General features: G+C 37.0%; 3 protein-coding genes across 4 annotated transcripts; 1 reads left to right on the top strand and 2 right to left on the bottom strand.

Moving 5' to 3' along the window:
- The first annotated feature begins 86 nt into the window (after positions 1 to 86).
- LOC125214307 (protein ROOT PRIMORDIUM DEFECTIVE 1) lies at positions 87 to 2,691 on the top strand. The gene is made up of 2 exons (XM_048115263.1): positions 87 to 1,396; positions 1,972 to 2,691. Exon 1 carries the CDS (start codon positions 108 to 110, stop codon positions 1,284 to 1,286), a length of 1,179 nt encoding a protein of 392 aa, XP_047971220.1. The 5' UTR covers positions 87 to 107; the 3' UTR covers positions 1,287 to 1,396; positions 1,972 to 2,691.
- Positions 1,839 to 2,319, bottom strand: LOC125214308. Its single transcript, XM_048115264.1, has 2 exons — positions 2,148 to 2,319; positions 1,839 to 2,072 (listed from the first exon to the last, which is right to left on the bottom strand). Exons 1-2 carry the CDS (start codon positions 2,317 to 2,319, stop codon positions 1,933 to 1,935), a joined length of 312 nt encoding a protein of 103 aa, XP_047971221.1. The 3' UTR covers positions 1,839 to 1,932.
- LOC125214304 (probable metal-nicotianamine transporter YSL7) lies at positions 2,625 to 6,593 on the bottom strand. Of its 2 annotated transcripts, XM_048115260.1 has the most exons (6): positions 6,093 to 6,593; positions 4,648 to 4,811; positions 4,448 to 4,545; positions 4,234 to 4,368; positions 3,970 to 4,159; positions 2,625 to 3,879 (listed from the first exon to the last, which is right to left on the bottom strand). In XM_048115260.1, the coding sequence occupies exons 1-6, from the start codon at positions 6,487 to 6,489 to the stop codon at positions 2,773 to 2,775; spliced, it is 2,091 nt and encodes a 696-aa protein (XP_047971217.1). In that variant the 5' UTR covers positions 6,490 to 6,593; the 3' UTR covers positions 2,625 to 2,772. The 2 variants fall into 2 exon arrangements, with proteins under 2 accessions (XP_047971217.1, XP_047971218.1); XM_048115261.1 differs by lacking the exons at positions 3,970 to 4,159; positions 4,234 to 4,368; positions 4,448 to 4,545; positions 4,648 to 4,811; positions 6,093 to 6,593 and having other exon boundaries at positions 2,625 to 3,548; positions 3,757 to 3,847.
- Positions 6,594 to 13,993: the final 7,400 nt, after the last annotated feature.

Here is a 13,993-nt window from a genome sequence, read left to right on the forward strand (position 1 = left end):
ATTATTTTTGTATTTTAAAAAATGATTATTTTTTTTATTTTTACCATTTTTACAACTTTTTTCAATACATTTATTTGCCACAACGTTAAACCCAGAAATCCCCGGCGATGGCGACTCAATTCTTGAAGAAACTCCGCCCCTCCGCCGCCCTCTTCTCCTCTCCCAGCCGCACGAAAACTACCTCCGCCCAATACGTGGCTTCAAGAGCTCGAGACCCGACCTTCGAGAAGCTAATGGAGAGATACAAGAACCTCCTTCGAGTCATCTCCATACAAGATCTCATCCTCTCCTCCAACTCCTCCCCGCCCGCCGTCTCCCTCGACTTCATCAGCCGCCTCTCCCAGCGCATCCACCTCAACCGCGGCGCCGCCGTCTTCCTCCGCAGGTACCCCCACATCTTCCACATTTTCAACCACCCCGACAAGCTCCAGCCCTTCTGCTCCCTCACTCCCGCCGCCCTCCAAATCGTCCGCCAAGAATCGGAGGCCATCGAGAAAACTCTACCGCTCGCCATTACCCGATTAGTCAAGATTTTGTCCATGTCCCTCACAAAAAAATTACCTCTTCGGGCGATCTTCAAGGTCTGGAAGGAATTGGGGCTGCCCGATGACTTCGAGGACTCCATAATTTCAAGAAATCCCGAGGTTTTCTCTCTGGAAGATGGTAACGAGATCAATACTCATTATTTGGTTTTGAAAGACAGCGATGAATTTAGGGATTGTTTGGTTCCTGCGGTGGAGAATTGGAGAATGACGGAGTGTTGTAGAGAGGAATGCAGCGTGGATAGGACTGAGCTGCAGTATAGTTTCAAGCAGGGGTTTCCGCCGGGAATGCGGCTAGGGAAGAATTTTAAGGCCAAAGTTAAGGAATGGCAGAGGTTTCCCTACATTGGTCCGTATGAGGAGATGACTGCCAAGGAGAATAGGAGGAGTAAGAATGGTGTGATGAGGATGGAGAAGCGGGCAGTGGGGGTGGTGCACGAGTTCTTGAGCTTGACTGTGGAGAAGATGGTGGAGGTGGAGAAGATTAGCCACTTTAGGCAGTGGTTTGGGATTGAATTGAATGTGAGGGATTTGTTCCTTGACCATCCGGGGATGTTCTATTTGTCTACCAAAGGGAAGGTGCATTCTGTGTTTTTGAGAGAGGCTTATACTAGGGGGTGCTTGATTGAGCCTAATCCGGTTTATGAGGCTCGGAGGAAGCTTCTTGGTCTTGTTGCTTTGGGGCGGCGAGGGTTGGATAGGTCATGGAGTGTGGATGAGAATGAAGAGAAGAGGAATGTATAGTGATTGAGGTGAATAGCATTGGTTGATGCTCTTCACAAGCTGTGGAGCTATGAACTTGGATTGACACTTTACATGTGCAATGGAAGTGACTTGGCTAATCTTAGACAGTGGTAGATAATGCATTAACCTTTCTATCTTACACATATAGCATCTCATTTATACTCTTACTAGTGAGGCCTAATCGATGACATTGGTGCATTGTCAATGTTTTTTTTGGCGTTGTAAATTGGATGCTACTGCTTGCTAATTGATATCAGCCCCGTTCTGCTGCGCTTCGTAAAATTTATTTAGATCGAGTCGTATTGTTGCATACTCGATACATGTAAAGAATATGTTTTTTATGTAGCATATGAATCACTCTGTTGCATGTACCAATGGATATTTGAGACTTAAAACAACTTGATATGTCGATGAGTTTGATCAAGTATTCTCTTTTGCACATCTAAAAGAAGTGGGAAAGCCACTCTTGGGAATTTACAGCATCCAAAGATTTTGATAGTAGGAGTATATCTTAAACTTGTCAATGGACACTGAAATAGGAGTATCTGCTTATGATTTGAAATCCCAATTTCATAAAGTGTTGGTTCCTTAGTAGAATTCATCAAACAAAAGTAGCACAAATTCATTGTGGTAATGTTTGGATAAGCTAACACAAGCTAGTTTTCAACTGTCGAATTTTATGCAGGCACTGCTGAGCTCTCTCAAGAACTGCATCAGTCTTGCACCTCTTCTTCATGCCTCCTCCGACCAAAACGACTTCTTTTCTTTTGTTTGTGGTGGATGACTCTGCATCAATCCAAACGTTAGAGTTTTGGCTACGAAGGATTCCATAGAAAGCAAAAGAGAGTGGAGTGTCATTACCTTGAGTTTCAGAAAAGATGGAAATGGTGGTGTGTTTGAGCAGCAAGTTTTGTGGGTCCTCCAGTTCTGAGATGAAAGCTCTCAGGTCTTGCTTTAGAGAGATGAACTTGTTTGGGTGCTGATACTCCAGTATTTCCACTTCTTCTTTTGCTTGCTCTATCAAACTCTCCATTGCTCTTTCTCTCTAGAGTGAAGAAGCATGCACGGGGAGGGAAGTTGACACTTGTGAATAAATGCAGGTAGATATTGATTGATTATCCTGAAAAAAGGACATTAATGGAAAAGTTGATTTTGTCTGCCTTCTCAATCTCCAAAGCACTTTGGAAGTGATGCTTGTATTTAAACAGGAAATGAAAAAGGTACGGGAAAGAGGGAATAAAGCCCAAACTGTACCTATTTTTGGGCTGTCTTGTTTTTCTTTTTCCCAATTGTGACTTGTATTATCAAATCATAAAAAAAACATGAGAAACAACAATGTTTGGAACAAGTACTCCCATTTGACTGAGTTACTTATATCTGAATAAGTAAATTATATGCTTATCTATATACACATTTCCAAAAACAAGAAACACTACGATTGTGCAAAGTGTAAACAAATAGATGAAGCCTCAAAACAAACACATGCTTAGCTAGCATACAAGAACGTGTCAACCCTTGCGTTTGCTGTTCTCGACAGAAACTTCATGCAAATAGGCGGCTTCACGCCCCCCAAAGCCAGCAGCGAGCTCGGCAGCGTCCATATCCCGTCTCCGCATATCAGTCCAGAAGCCACCGCGGGCCCAAATGCATCCGCCTTCACCTTGTCGATCCTCTCCCAGACAAAAAGAATCAAGCTCCCAACACACATATCGATGGTGAAATATCCCCCGAGATAGAACGGGATCGCCATAGCCATAGGTATGGGAATGAACCTCGCCCATCTCGGCCCCAACGCGTCCCGGATAGCATTGATCACAACCGCCCCAGCGAAGAACACGTAGCACAACGTGAGGCAGTTCTTGGGCAGGGATGAAGTTCCGTCCACTCCCAAGATCGCTATGTTGCGGTAGATGGCTGCATAAGGAGCAGGATACTGCGATCCACTCACCCCGAGATCATCAAAGGCCTTGTAGAAGAGCCAGAACACACACGGTGAGATCACGCAGCCCATAGCAGTACCAATTATCTGGCTCACGAACATAGACCGTGGAGACGCCAGGGTCATGTACCCGGTCTTGAAGTCCTGCGTCAGGTCTGAGGCAGTTGACACGATGTTCATCATCACACCACACGCAGCCAGACCAGCCAGAACACCCCCGCGAGAAGCTCCAACCCACGCCCCGATCACAAATATCGCCAACTTCCCATAAGTCGAAGCCAACGACCAATCAGTAAGGCCCATTCCGTAGGCATTGCAGAAGCCTAGTGCGGGTGCGAATATGTATATCACCACAATGTAGTGCCATTTTAGAGGGGTGAAGATGTGAGGAATAATAATAGTAGATATTACGGCAATTGTGATGTAGCTAGCAATGGCAACCCAAGTAGGGATTTGGTCCTTGTGAAAAAGTTGGATTCTACGCTGATCATCGTACGATAGAGTAGGAGGTGTGTGGGTGTTGCCACCTACCGGGAGGTCTTGAGCTGCACTTTTGCTGCGTAGTTGGTGGTACAACCCGAATAAGGTCCGACCTAGAACCTTAACGAAGTTGTAGAGGCCGTCGCCAAGAATCATGGCGATGGCAATGAAGACCTAAACAACGGAACCAAACTTCATAAAATGAGCACTCAATTGATCAAATATAGTTAGACATCAAACAAAATACTAGGATATATGAATTACCTTGTAACCTTGCAAGCCATGAAGGCTGCTGGTTGGATAGTCTGCAGAGTACCAGTCGCCCTTCCGGTTGTTAATGAGCGGCCACATAATGCCCCACGACAGGATAGCGCCAACCAGCAGCGATACGTTGATGAGATACGGACATATCATACCGACACCAACATATGTTGCAGAGAAATCAAAGTAGAACCTGACAGTATGCAACACAATCATGTTACACTACATAGCCTTTTGAGTAAATGCCAAACAAAGAAGTAAACTCACTTGTTATCATAAGCTTTAAGGCCAAATGTAGGGAAATTCACGAATCCGCAATCATCTGCTGCAGTGAAAAACCACTGGAAGAAACCCCAGAGGAAGCTGAAGGAGAAGAACTTCCCCAAAGTTCTTACTTGTTTCCTGAACCACGCTAAACATATTAGGTAACCGTTCGAGGGTGATAAATATATATGAGGAAGAATATGAAAAATCAACTAACTTAGCTAGCTTGGCTCCCTGAGGAGTGTGAAAGCTGTTGATGAGATGAGCAGTTGCAGTACCACTTGGATAAGTGAGTTTGAAATCAATGATCATTATCTGAACCAATACAAGGAAACAAGGTTACACAAAACAACACAATTTTACATTTCATTTAAGTTGGTAGAGGCGGATGAGAATTCGAACTCCACAAATGCATACCTTCCGAAGAGGTACAACAGCGAAGAGTCCCAAAAAGCTAACGACGAATAGGAACCCAATCATCCATGAAAGTTGAGGATTCTTAATATTCTGAGGGTTATTATCTTCGGTTGTTTGTTTGGCGATAACTTCACTCATACCAAAAAGGTAGCTTCCAAAGCCTCCTGAGATTTTAATAAGTTTGTGCTAAGCCAAAAATTCTACTACTATAATTGTAGTAAGAGTTTCCTAGTTTTCTTGCAAGTGATCATGTAACATGTTGTGAACAGAGTCCAGTTGCTTCAGTCCAAATTCTTCAAGGTGAGAAACAATTATATATGATGAATAAATAAACTCAAATAGCAATCTTGAACTTTGAAGGTAAATATTCACTACAAAAAAATCACATAATTTAATAGTAGGATTAGTGATCCATCGAATCTTAGTCCGGCATTCTTTGTAATAAATTATTCCTATTAAGACGAAAGGGCAGCATCAAAGCCCTTGTATCTTAGTGACAGTTTGATTTGGTCTAATCAAATAAGACAGCGCAAAGACTTAAATTAGGATCAAGCTGTATAACACAAGTCACGCAACAAGTAATGGTAGAATCTCGTGACAAGTCACTAATCCCACTTGAATTAGCCAACTTGCACCAACATTTAATAATTCAGAATCTCACATGCCAGCCAACTATACAAGTCAAATAAATTCACTTAAACCCAAAAATCACAGTAAACTTATGAAAGGGAATACAATGTTATAAAAGTCATAAGTCAGACATTAATTAATTGATTCAATAAAAGGTCATTTTAATTGTAGAAATCTATAAACCCAAAGACATGTGATGTGTGCACCACTGGACTAATTCGAAGACACGACAGCAATAAAGGGACACACTCCCAGTTTTTCCACATTCTAGAAAAAAAAATATCTCCCTTTCCCCAAAAGCTATTATCCATGGGAAAATATGATTTATTGATAAAATAAAATTAGTGGTCCCAAATTTAGACTCCCATTATTATGGGTTTGGTCCATCCCACCGCACGCCTACTTCTTGAAAGATGATAGTACTAAAATATATACTTCAAAGATGAGATATTTTTGCGTCCAAAATTCAATAAAGAAAATCCAACTACCTACCAAAATCATACCAACATTAGTGCAATATTAAATCCGGATTAATTCACAACATAAAAAAAAAAAGTGCTGCACTTCACACCCAACATGCTTGCATGACTTTGTATTCTAAATTGGATCTTCAAACATGCTAAATAATGTAAACTACTTAACAATTCCAGACTGTCAACAACACACAATTACGCCCTTCGTCCCAGATCGTTTGTCCCATTTTTTGATTTATGTCCGTCCCATAGTTTGTTCTATTTCATTTTTTACCATTTTTGGCAGTGGACTGAGGGAGTAGTATATTAGTGCGTGTGAGTGTGTGAGAGAGATATACGGACCGCTGAAGGCGATGCCGGAGGAGGCGACGACGCAGGTCTGAATGACGGTGTTCTCCTGCCTGGTAAAGGGCTGCTTGAGAAAGCCGGATTTCTCGAGGAATTTGGTCCACGTCTTGACGAAGAAGAATCCGAGGAGGCCGGCCGAGACGTTGAGCGAAGGGACGATCCCGGTCGTCAGATTCAGCTTCATCACGATGAAGGTGAAGAGAATGGCGAGAATGAAGCTGACCACGAACGCCCGCAGCGTCAGCTGCCTCTGCCACGACGGCACCTCCTTGCTCTCGAAAATCCTCTCCACCGACTCATCCTCGCCCCGCTCTTGCTGCTGTGGCGCCGCGATGCTCCTCTCCGCCTCGTCTCCGTCCGTCTTCTTCTTCACGCTCGACGACCGATCCATAAGGATTTTTTGATACTTTTCGAATTTTGAGTTTGGGTTTAAATTTAAAAGAGAGAGATATATAGAGAATGTGAACGCATGGTCTAAATATAAATCGTGAGTATGTGTGAATGTATGCTGTCTTTATTTCATTTTGCGGAGTTGGATAGATATTGCGGATTTCGGATTGCCAGACCGAGATTGTTAGTGCCACAACAGATACGGCCGAATTTGTCCATATTAACCTTCACGATTTCTTAATAAATTACTCAAATGGCATCTCTGCCGCTACTTGCAATCACGTCACCTAGATCTCTTGATATATCAGAGTTTTTTATGCGCGTAATTAAATTATATTGTATCTATAAGATTTCATTACATCTATTTTTATGTAATTTTAGTTAGTCACCAAAAAAATAAACATTTTGCATTTATAGTAATTGATTACCTTTAATTGGGGCTCAGTTCTACTTACTCTTCGTTTTTTGTTAATTGAGTCGTTATTTCATTTCGGGATGTTCTGATATAAGTAAGTTAATTATATTTTTTTGAAAGTATTTTTTTCATATTCGTGTTTTATTCTCCATCCACTAAATATGTAGTACTACTTCTTAATTAATGTATAAAAAGAAACTGACTCAATTAACAAGAAATGAAGACATTATCTACATTTAAAGAGTGACACGTTCTCTACTGAAAAAACCAACCTTATTTATTTAAAATGTATCATATCCAATGGTGATTATTTTTCCTAGACGGATGAAGTACAAATTTATAGTACGAGTATGTATTCAACAAGAAATTGATTACTAAAATTTAATTTACTAAATGTTCCAAGTATTTGGTAAGTATCATTTCAGCTTCATACAAGTTTTATGCTATAATTTTATTTTACAATTGAAATGCTACACAATCTTCATTTGGTGGTTTCTGTGGTCCTGTATTTCAATCTCTTAAGTTCCTCATTTCTATGTGTAGTGGGTGGCTACATGTGAAATAACAACAATGTAGTCAAAAGTGAAAGTGTTATTGGATTTGGATTTGGATATTCCAAATGCGTACATTATTGATTAAAGTCTAAATGTCAAAAGTGAAAGTGTATTGGATTTGGATATTCCAAATGCGTACATTATTGATTAAAGTTTAAATGCGTAAGAATATGGTAGTATTATAGGAGTATAATTTTTCAAAGATACACGTGATACATATTACACTTGTTCAAATATTATAATCGTGAATCTTATATACTAAGTACTCACTTCGTCCCATAAAAATATGCTGAATTGATACACGTGATACATATTACACTTGTTCAAATATCATAATCGTGCATCTTATATACTAGTACTCACTTCGTCCCATAAAAATATGCTGAATTTTCCTTTTCGTCCATTCTATAGAAATAGTTCATATACATTTATGGAAACTTTTTCTCCTTCTCTTTTTACTTTATTGTTTATGGATCCTACCATCTATCACACTATTTCAACAAGTACTTTTGCTTCTTCCCTCTTACTTTACCAATTATACGTTAAAACATGTGTCGTCTCCAATTAGGGTATGCACAATGGGGCACCCTATGCGACGCCCTAAGCCCCGCCACATCAGCATTTTATCCTCCGCCCCTTCCACCTGCAGTGGGGCGGACTATAGCCCGCCCTAAGCGACGCCCTAAGCATTTTACTTCTATTTTGTATTTATATTTTTATGTTTGCAAATGTACATAAAAATAAACAAATAAAAACAACACAATTAAAGGAAAATTCTAAATTTACTTAATTAAAAAAAAAGTTACAAAATAAGAAATTAAAAAAAACACTAAATACAAAAAAAGAGTATGAAACATGCATATACTTAGATTATATTAGAATATTGAATTATAATTGATTAGAGTTAAACTTTAATTTACTCCCCCTGTCCGCCATTAAATGTCACATATATGACCGGCACATGTGGGTAGAAAAGTTAGTGGAATGTGGGGCCTACTTTTATATATTAGTTTTATAAGTAGAGTAAACTACATAAAGGACCGATCTTTTCTTTCGCCCTAAATGGGACCCATCTTTATTTTAATCGTTTTTTGGATCCCTGCAAAAATAACCATGGGTACCAAATATGTGATTTTTTTTTTAGGAGGGTATATTTGGAAATTTCAAGTAAATAGTACCAAAAATGTGATTTTTTTTTTCCTTTTTATGTCTTTTTTTTTTTCTTTAGTTTTTTTGTTTGGGTTTATGCATATTTGGCTTTGCACGAAAATTGTTGTTTTCAATATATTCTACAATCCACTTTTAACCCAAACGGGAAGAATTTTATCGATTGATTTTTTGTTTACATTTATAAAGATGTTTCTCAAATATTTAAACGTACTTAAGAAGCAAATAAATCGATTCTTACATAGTAGGCGAGTACGTGGAATGATGTTCTGAAGGGTGGCAGTCGGTCTTTGAGAAGAGAAATAGAATTTCACAACCTAGATAGGCTTTGGCTGCCTATTGGAACGTTGCAGTGTCAGTCCGCATGTTTCCTTACCTTAGGAAATAAACGACACTTCCTTCTCCACGTGAAGATTTTTAGTACAAAACCACGGATCTTATGTCTGGTTCCCGGACCTATTTATCAGGGTGGGCTGATCTCACCAGTATACTAGGACTTAAATAAAAAAGACGGAAATCCTTTTCCACGAAGGAGAAAAATCGCCCCTTGTCTAAGTAGAGATGGGGTCGAAATTTTGGAAGAAAATTAAGTGTATTTTCTGTCTCCTTTATTCTTCTATTTATATTAAGTCACATATTGGGCCCAGACATGGATCTATGTAAGGCTTTGGATATGGGCTCCCAATTAGCTTTATACTAATTAAATTAAATCCAATTTAATACTCCCTCTGTGCCAAGGTATTAGACCAACTTTCCTTTTTGGGATGTCCCAACATATTAGACTCATTTCCTTTTTTAGCAAAAAACATCTATCTTATTTTATTCTCCACCTACTTTTTTCTCTCTTCTCTTCCCTACTTTTTCCCTCTCTCATACTTTACTCTCTCCACTTTAACTATTTAAATATCAATTCCTTAAATCATGTGCCCAAAAGAAGTGAGTCTAATACTCCGGGACGGAGGGAGTAAGCTTATAATTGGAATATTACTAAACAACCACTTGAAGCAATATTGCACTCCCCATCCAAACCCGAAATTATAAGTACTCCGGGTTTCCATTGCTTGATATTTATTTCCCGCGCTTAAGATAGAAACATCCATTAATTAATTATTGTCTGCTATGGACTTAATTAATTAATATCTTATTTATTCCAAGAGAGGACTCAGCAAGAAAATCTTATTTATTATTCATAGAGTAATTAAACTTTAACTAGCTAGGTTCCGAATAATAAAACCTTATTTCAAGCTTCTCTTGAGGATATTATCAAACGAGACTCACCTCGCGCACGATTCAACATAATAGCAATCCTAGCACCGCTAGATATTAACTACCACTGCCCAATATACCAGGCTTATTGGGTTGTGAAAAACCCGCACCATTTGGTAAGTCAAAGTAGTGCATAATCAATACCGTATGCTCAATGCTAACGTATATTGATTAAGAAATAATAATTTACGAGACCTCGTCTTTCAGTAGATAGCATAAAGACTGTCTCGCTGTTAGATCCATTCAGTGCTATACCACACCAACGTCATCTTATTTCAGTAAGACTTAGAAATAATCGGATCGACATTGCAACCTTTCACGATAGGTAGTCTAAGCCTATCCGGGTTGTGAAATTCTTCTTTTTCTTTGTTTAGAACTGACCGTGTTACCTTAAAGTGAACGACGCCCACAACCGGTCTACTAAAACAAAGACTTAGACTTTGTTAAGTTACTTATACATTTAAACATGTAATAAACATCCATTAAATGTAAAACATAACAACATTATGACAAAAATAATCTGTTTATTCCTTTGAAAAAATAAAATAAGAGTTTTAACAGTATTCAATCACTCGAAAGGTGATTTCTAGTATACAAACTCTAACACTGGGTGAGTCCAGTTTGATAATATCCCCAAGAGGTGTTCGAAAAATGTTTTATTATTCAGAAACCCGGCCGGTTAATAAATAAAGATTTTGAGCTAGACAACTCTTGGAAAAATATATTAATTAATTAAAGTCAAATAGCAGACTTAAATTGATTAATGGATATTTATATCTTTAACACGGGAAATAATAAATTAAAGAGGTAAAGCCCGGATTACTCGTAATTTTGGATTGGACGGGCAGTCAATATTATTTTACTGTAGTGGCTGATAAATAATATTCTGTCGGACTTTTATTAAATTGGGGCTCAATTTAATTAGTAAAAGTCCAACAGGTTTGGCCCAAGTCCAACCTCCATGGATCCCTAATCTGGCTCATCATAACTCTATATAAAAAGGAGATTAGAAAGGAGATTTAGAGTGAATTAACTCATAATTTTCGTGCTCCCCTCTAGGAGTGGACGGAAAAATCAGTTTTTGAGTTCGGGATACAGATTAGAAGATTCGAAATTGAGTACGAAGAACATCTTGTGGAGAAGGTGCAAGCAATCGTCTATTCTTTGGAGAATCAGATCGGTAATGGAATTCATGAATTATGGTTCTTATTCCTTGTTTGTGAATTATATGTGTTCTAGCATGCAATTGATTGTTTAACATGTAGTTAATTAATCCCATAATCGGTCAAATAGATATGTAGATATAATTTATTTGTTTATGCATGACTTCCGCTGTGCAAGGGGAACCAAACTCCAACAATTGGTATCAGAGCCAATTTTTTACTCTGATTATATGGATTAATTTCATGTTATATTAATTGCTTGAATGCTTGTTTTTCTTTGTTTGGTCTGTGTTTGTCGTTTGATTTAAATGAACGAATGAATGAGAAATACAATAACAAAGAATGAGGATTGTGCACAGTTTTTGTGGCAGAATCGTTTTTCTCGCAGCAAAGGAGAATTGAGCAAGTTGTGTTAATTTGAAGAATCCATTCTCAAAATATGTAATCATGAGGTCAACGTATAATTGGGTAAATTGCGATGTCATGAATTGTAAAGATTAATTCATTATAGTAATTGGATCATTACTTGGAAACGGTAATTTGTGAAAGTAATGGGATCTTTGAAGCTTATAATTGAATTAACTGATTCGTTTGTTGGTTCTTAATAACCTTTACAGAGAATCAACTAATGATCAAACCGCGAATTGGGCAAGTTCCGGACTAGGGCAGTTTGAATGCAAGCTAGACAGTTTGGTTTAAGCTGAGAGCATTCCAAGAGACTGCCCAGGCGGTCAGATCAGCAGCGCAATGGCTGCGGTTCGAGTGGAAGTCCGGTGGGTGTTTCCGGGCTCGTGTAGCTGCGTTGAAAATTTCAAAATTGGTTAAGGTTTCCTAAATCCTATGAACTAATTTCGAAGATATTTTCAATATTAATTAGGGTTTCCTAAACCCTAGGAATTAGTTAGGGTTTAGGGAGATAATCTAAAATTAGTTAGGGTTTTGCTAAACCCTAGGAATTAATTTTAGATATATTTCAAGATATGATTTGGAATAAGTTTTGATTATATCAATTTAATTGAATTATCTAAAATTTAATTTTTTAATTAAATTATGGATTAATGAGATATTTATCCATAAAATATATCTTAGTAAATTTGGATAATTAAAATCCGTTTATCTTTATTTTGTGGATATTTATAGAATTAATTCTATTTAGAAAATATCCTGGTAGATTTAGATAATTTATCTCTATTACATCGATATTGATAGATTTATGTCTATCTAGAATATATCTTAATAGATTTAGATTATTATTAGTTCAGTATTGTTATTATCTTTTGGATTTGAGATAGATTTAGTTCTATCTAGTTAAATCCTAGTTGAATTAATTAATATTAATTCTAGTGTATCCTAATTTTATGGATGTAAATAGGTTTATTTCTATTTAGAAAATATCCTAGATAAATTTGGATAAAGATAATACAAGATAATCCTTACCTAATTGGATTTTGATAAAATTAATTTTATCTAGAATAAATCCTAATAGATATGATATATTCTAGTTTCTTATTCTAAATAATCTAAGATTTTTTTAAATCTTGTAATGATAGGATTTTATCTTTTTATATTATGGATTTGAATAAACTTGTTTCTATCCTGAAATATCCTAGTATGATTTTGATAATGATAATCCAAGTTCAGTTTTATCTTGAATTTTAGGATTTGATTTTATTCATGTAAAATCTAGAATAATCCTAAGAGGATTTAGATAGATTCAATTCTATTTAGATAAATCTAAATTAATTTGGATAACCATTATCCAAGATAAATTTATCTAATCCGAAATTTCTATTTTGGAATAAGATAAGGAATTAATTATTTAATTAAATCTCCCTAGATTTATTAAATAATTTCAATAATTATCCAGTCTGATTAATTACCATGAAGTAAATGGATTTATCTATTTATTTGGTGATTATCTATTATAAGTGGATTATCTGCCTTATCTGCTTATGTGAGAATTATGCAAAACCATATTCAAAATAACTAAGCGATAATTACAACAGTGCGTTGTATATGGTCTCCATAAATTGGTCTACGACCTTCCCTGTGAAATTGCAAGTTCGTATGTTTAAACATATTTATGAGATAGATATGGAATTTTGTTAGTGGCGTACGACCTTCCCTAGAAGGAGTATCAAAACAAAAATGAAATTCCTAGATGCAAATATTTATGGTAAAAACTTAGGCAATATTTGGCGGCCATACCACCTTAGTGGTCTCTGGACTATTCATCGGTATTGTGACCAGGAAATTGTTGGAATCCAAATTTGTATGACCTCCCTAGAGGCGTACTTATTTTGGTTTTAGCAGTTGCGAGATACATAAATTGTTTTGTGGTTGTTTGCAATTATGTATCAAGCATAGTATGTGATAAATAATTTTATTTCTTCTCAGCCAAATTCTTAATAATGTCTGCGAACCTTAAAGAAATCAAACTCGAAGGACAAAATTATGTAGACTGGAAATATAATGGATAAGATTCTCATTGCTGAAAACTTAAAGTTTGTATTCACCAATTCATGTCCTCAATTTCCTTGACAAAATTCTATAAAGAAAGTTTAAGAATGCATTTCATGCATATACTTGACAAGTTCTTTGAGATAGAAGGTCAAACTACTTTCTTTTAAGTAGTAAGACACGTCTTGGTTTATATTGATGAAAGCGGAATATCCAACAAGGAAGATGTCAAGATTCTATTGGAATATCCACGAGAGATAGAATGTTTTGAAGAATCTTCTGATTCAGTTACTCAAATAGTTTCTACGCTCAGTTCATCGCCAAATGTAATAGGAAGTGATTATATGAAGGTTGTTACTTAAAAGTTGGAAACCTTCTACATGATATTCACTTTATTACTAATAATAGAGGAAGATAACATGATAGATGGAAAATTCGTTAAAGCTGCATCTTTCCTATGTCTTAGTTCAATCAAACAGA

Source organism: Salvia hispanica, chromosome 3, assembly GCF_023119035.1.
Source record: "Salvia hispanica cultivar TCC Black 2014 chromosome 3, UniMelb_Shisp_WGS_1.0, whole genome shotgun sequence".
In the NCBI taxonomy this organism is placed as follows: Eukaryota; Viridiplantae; Streptophyta; class Magnoliopsida; order Lamiales; family Lamiaceae; genus Salvia; species Salvia hispanica.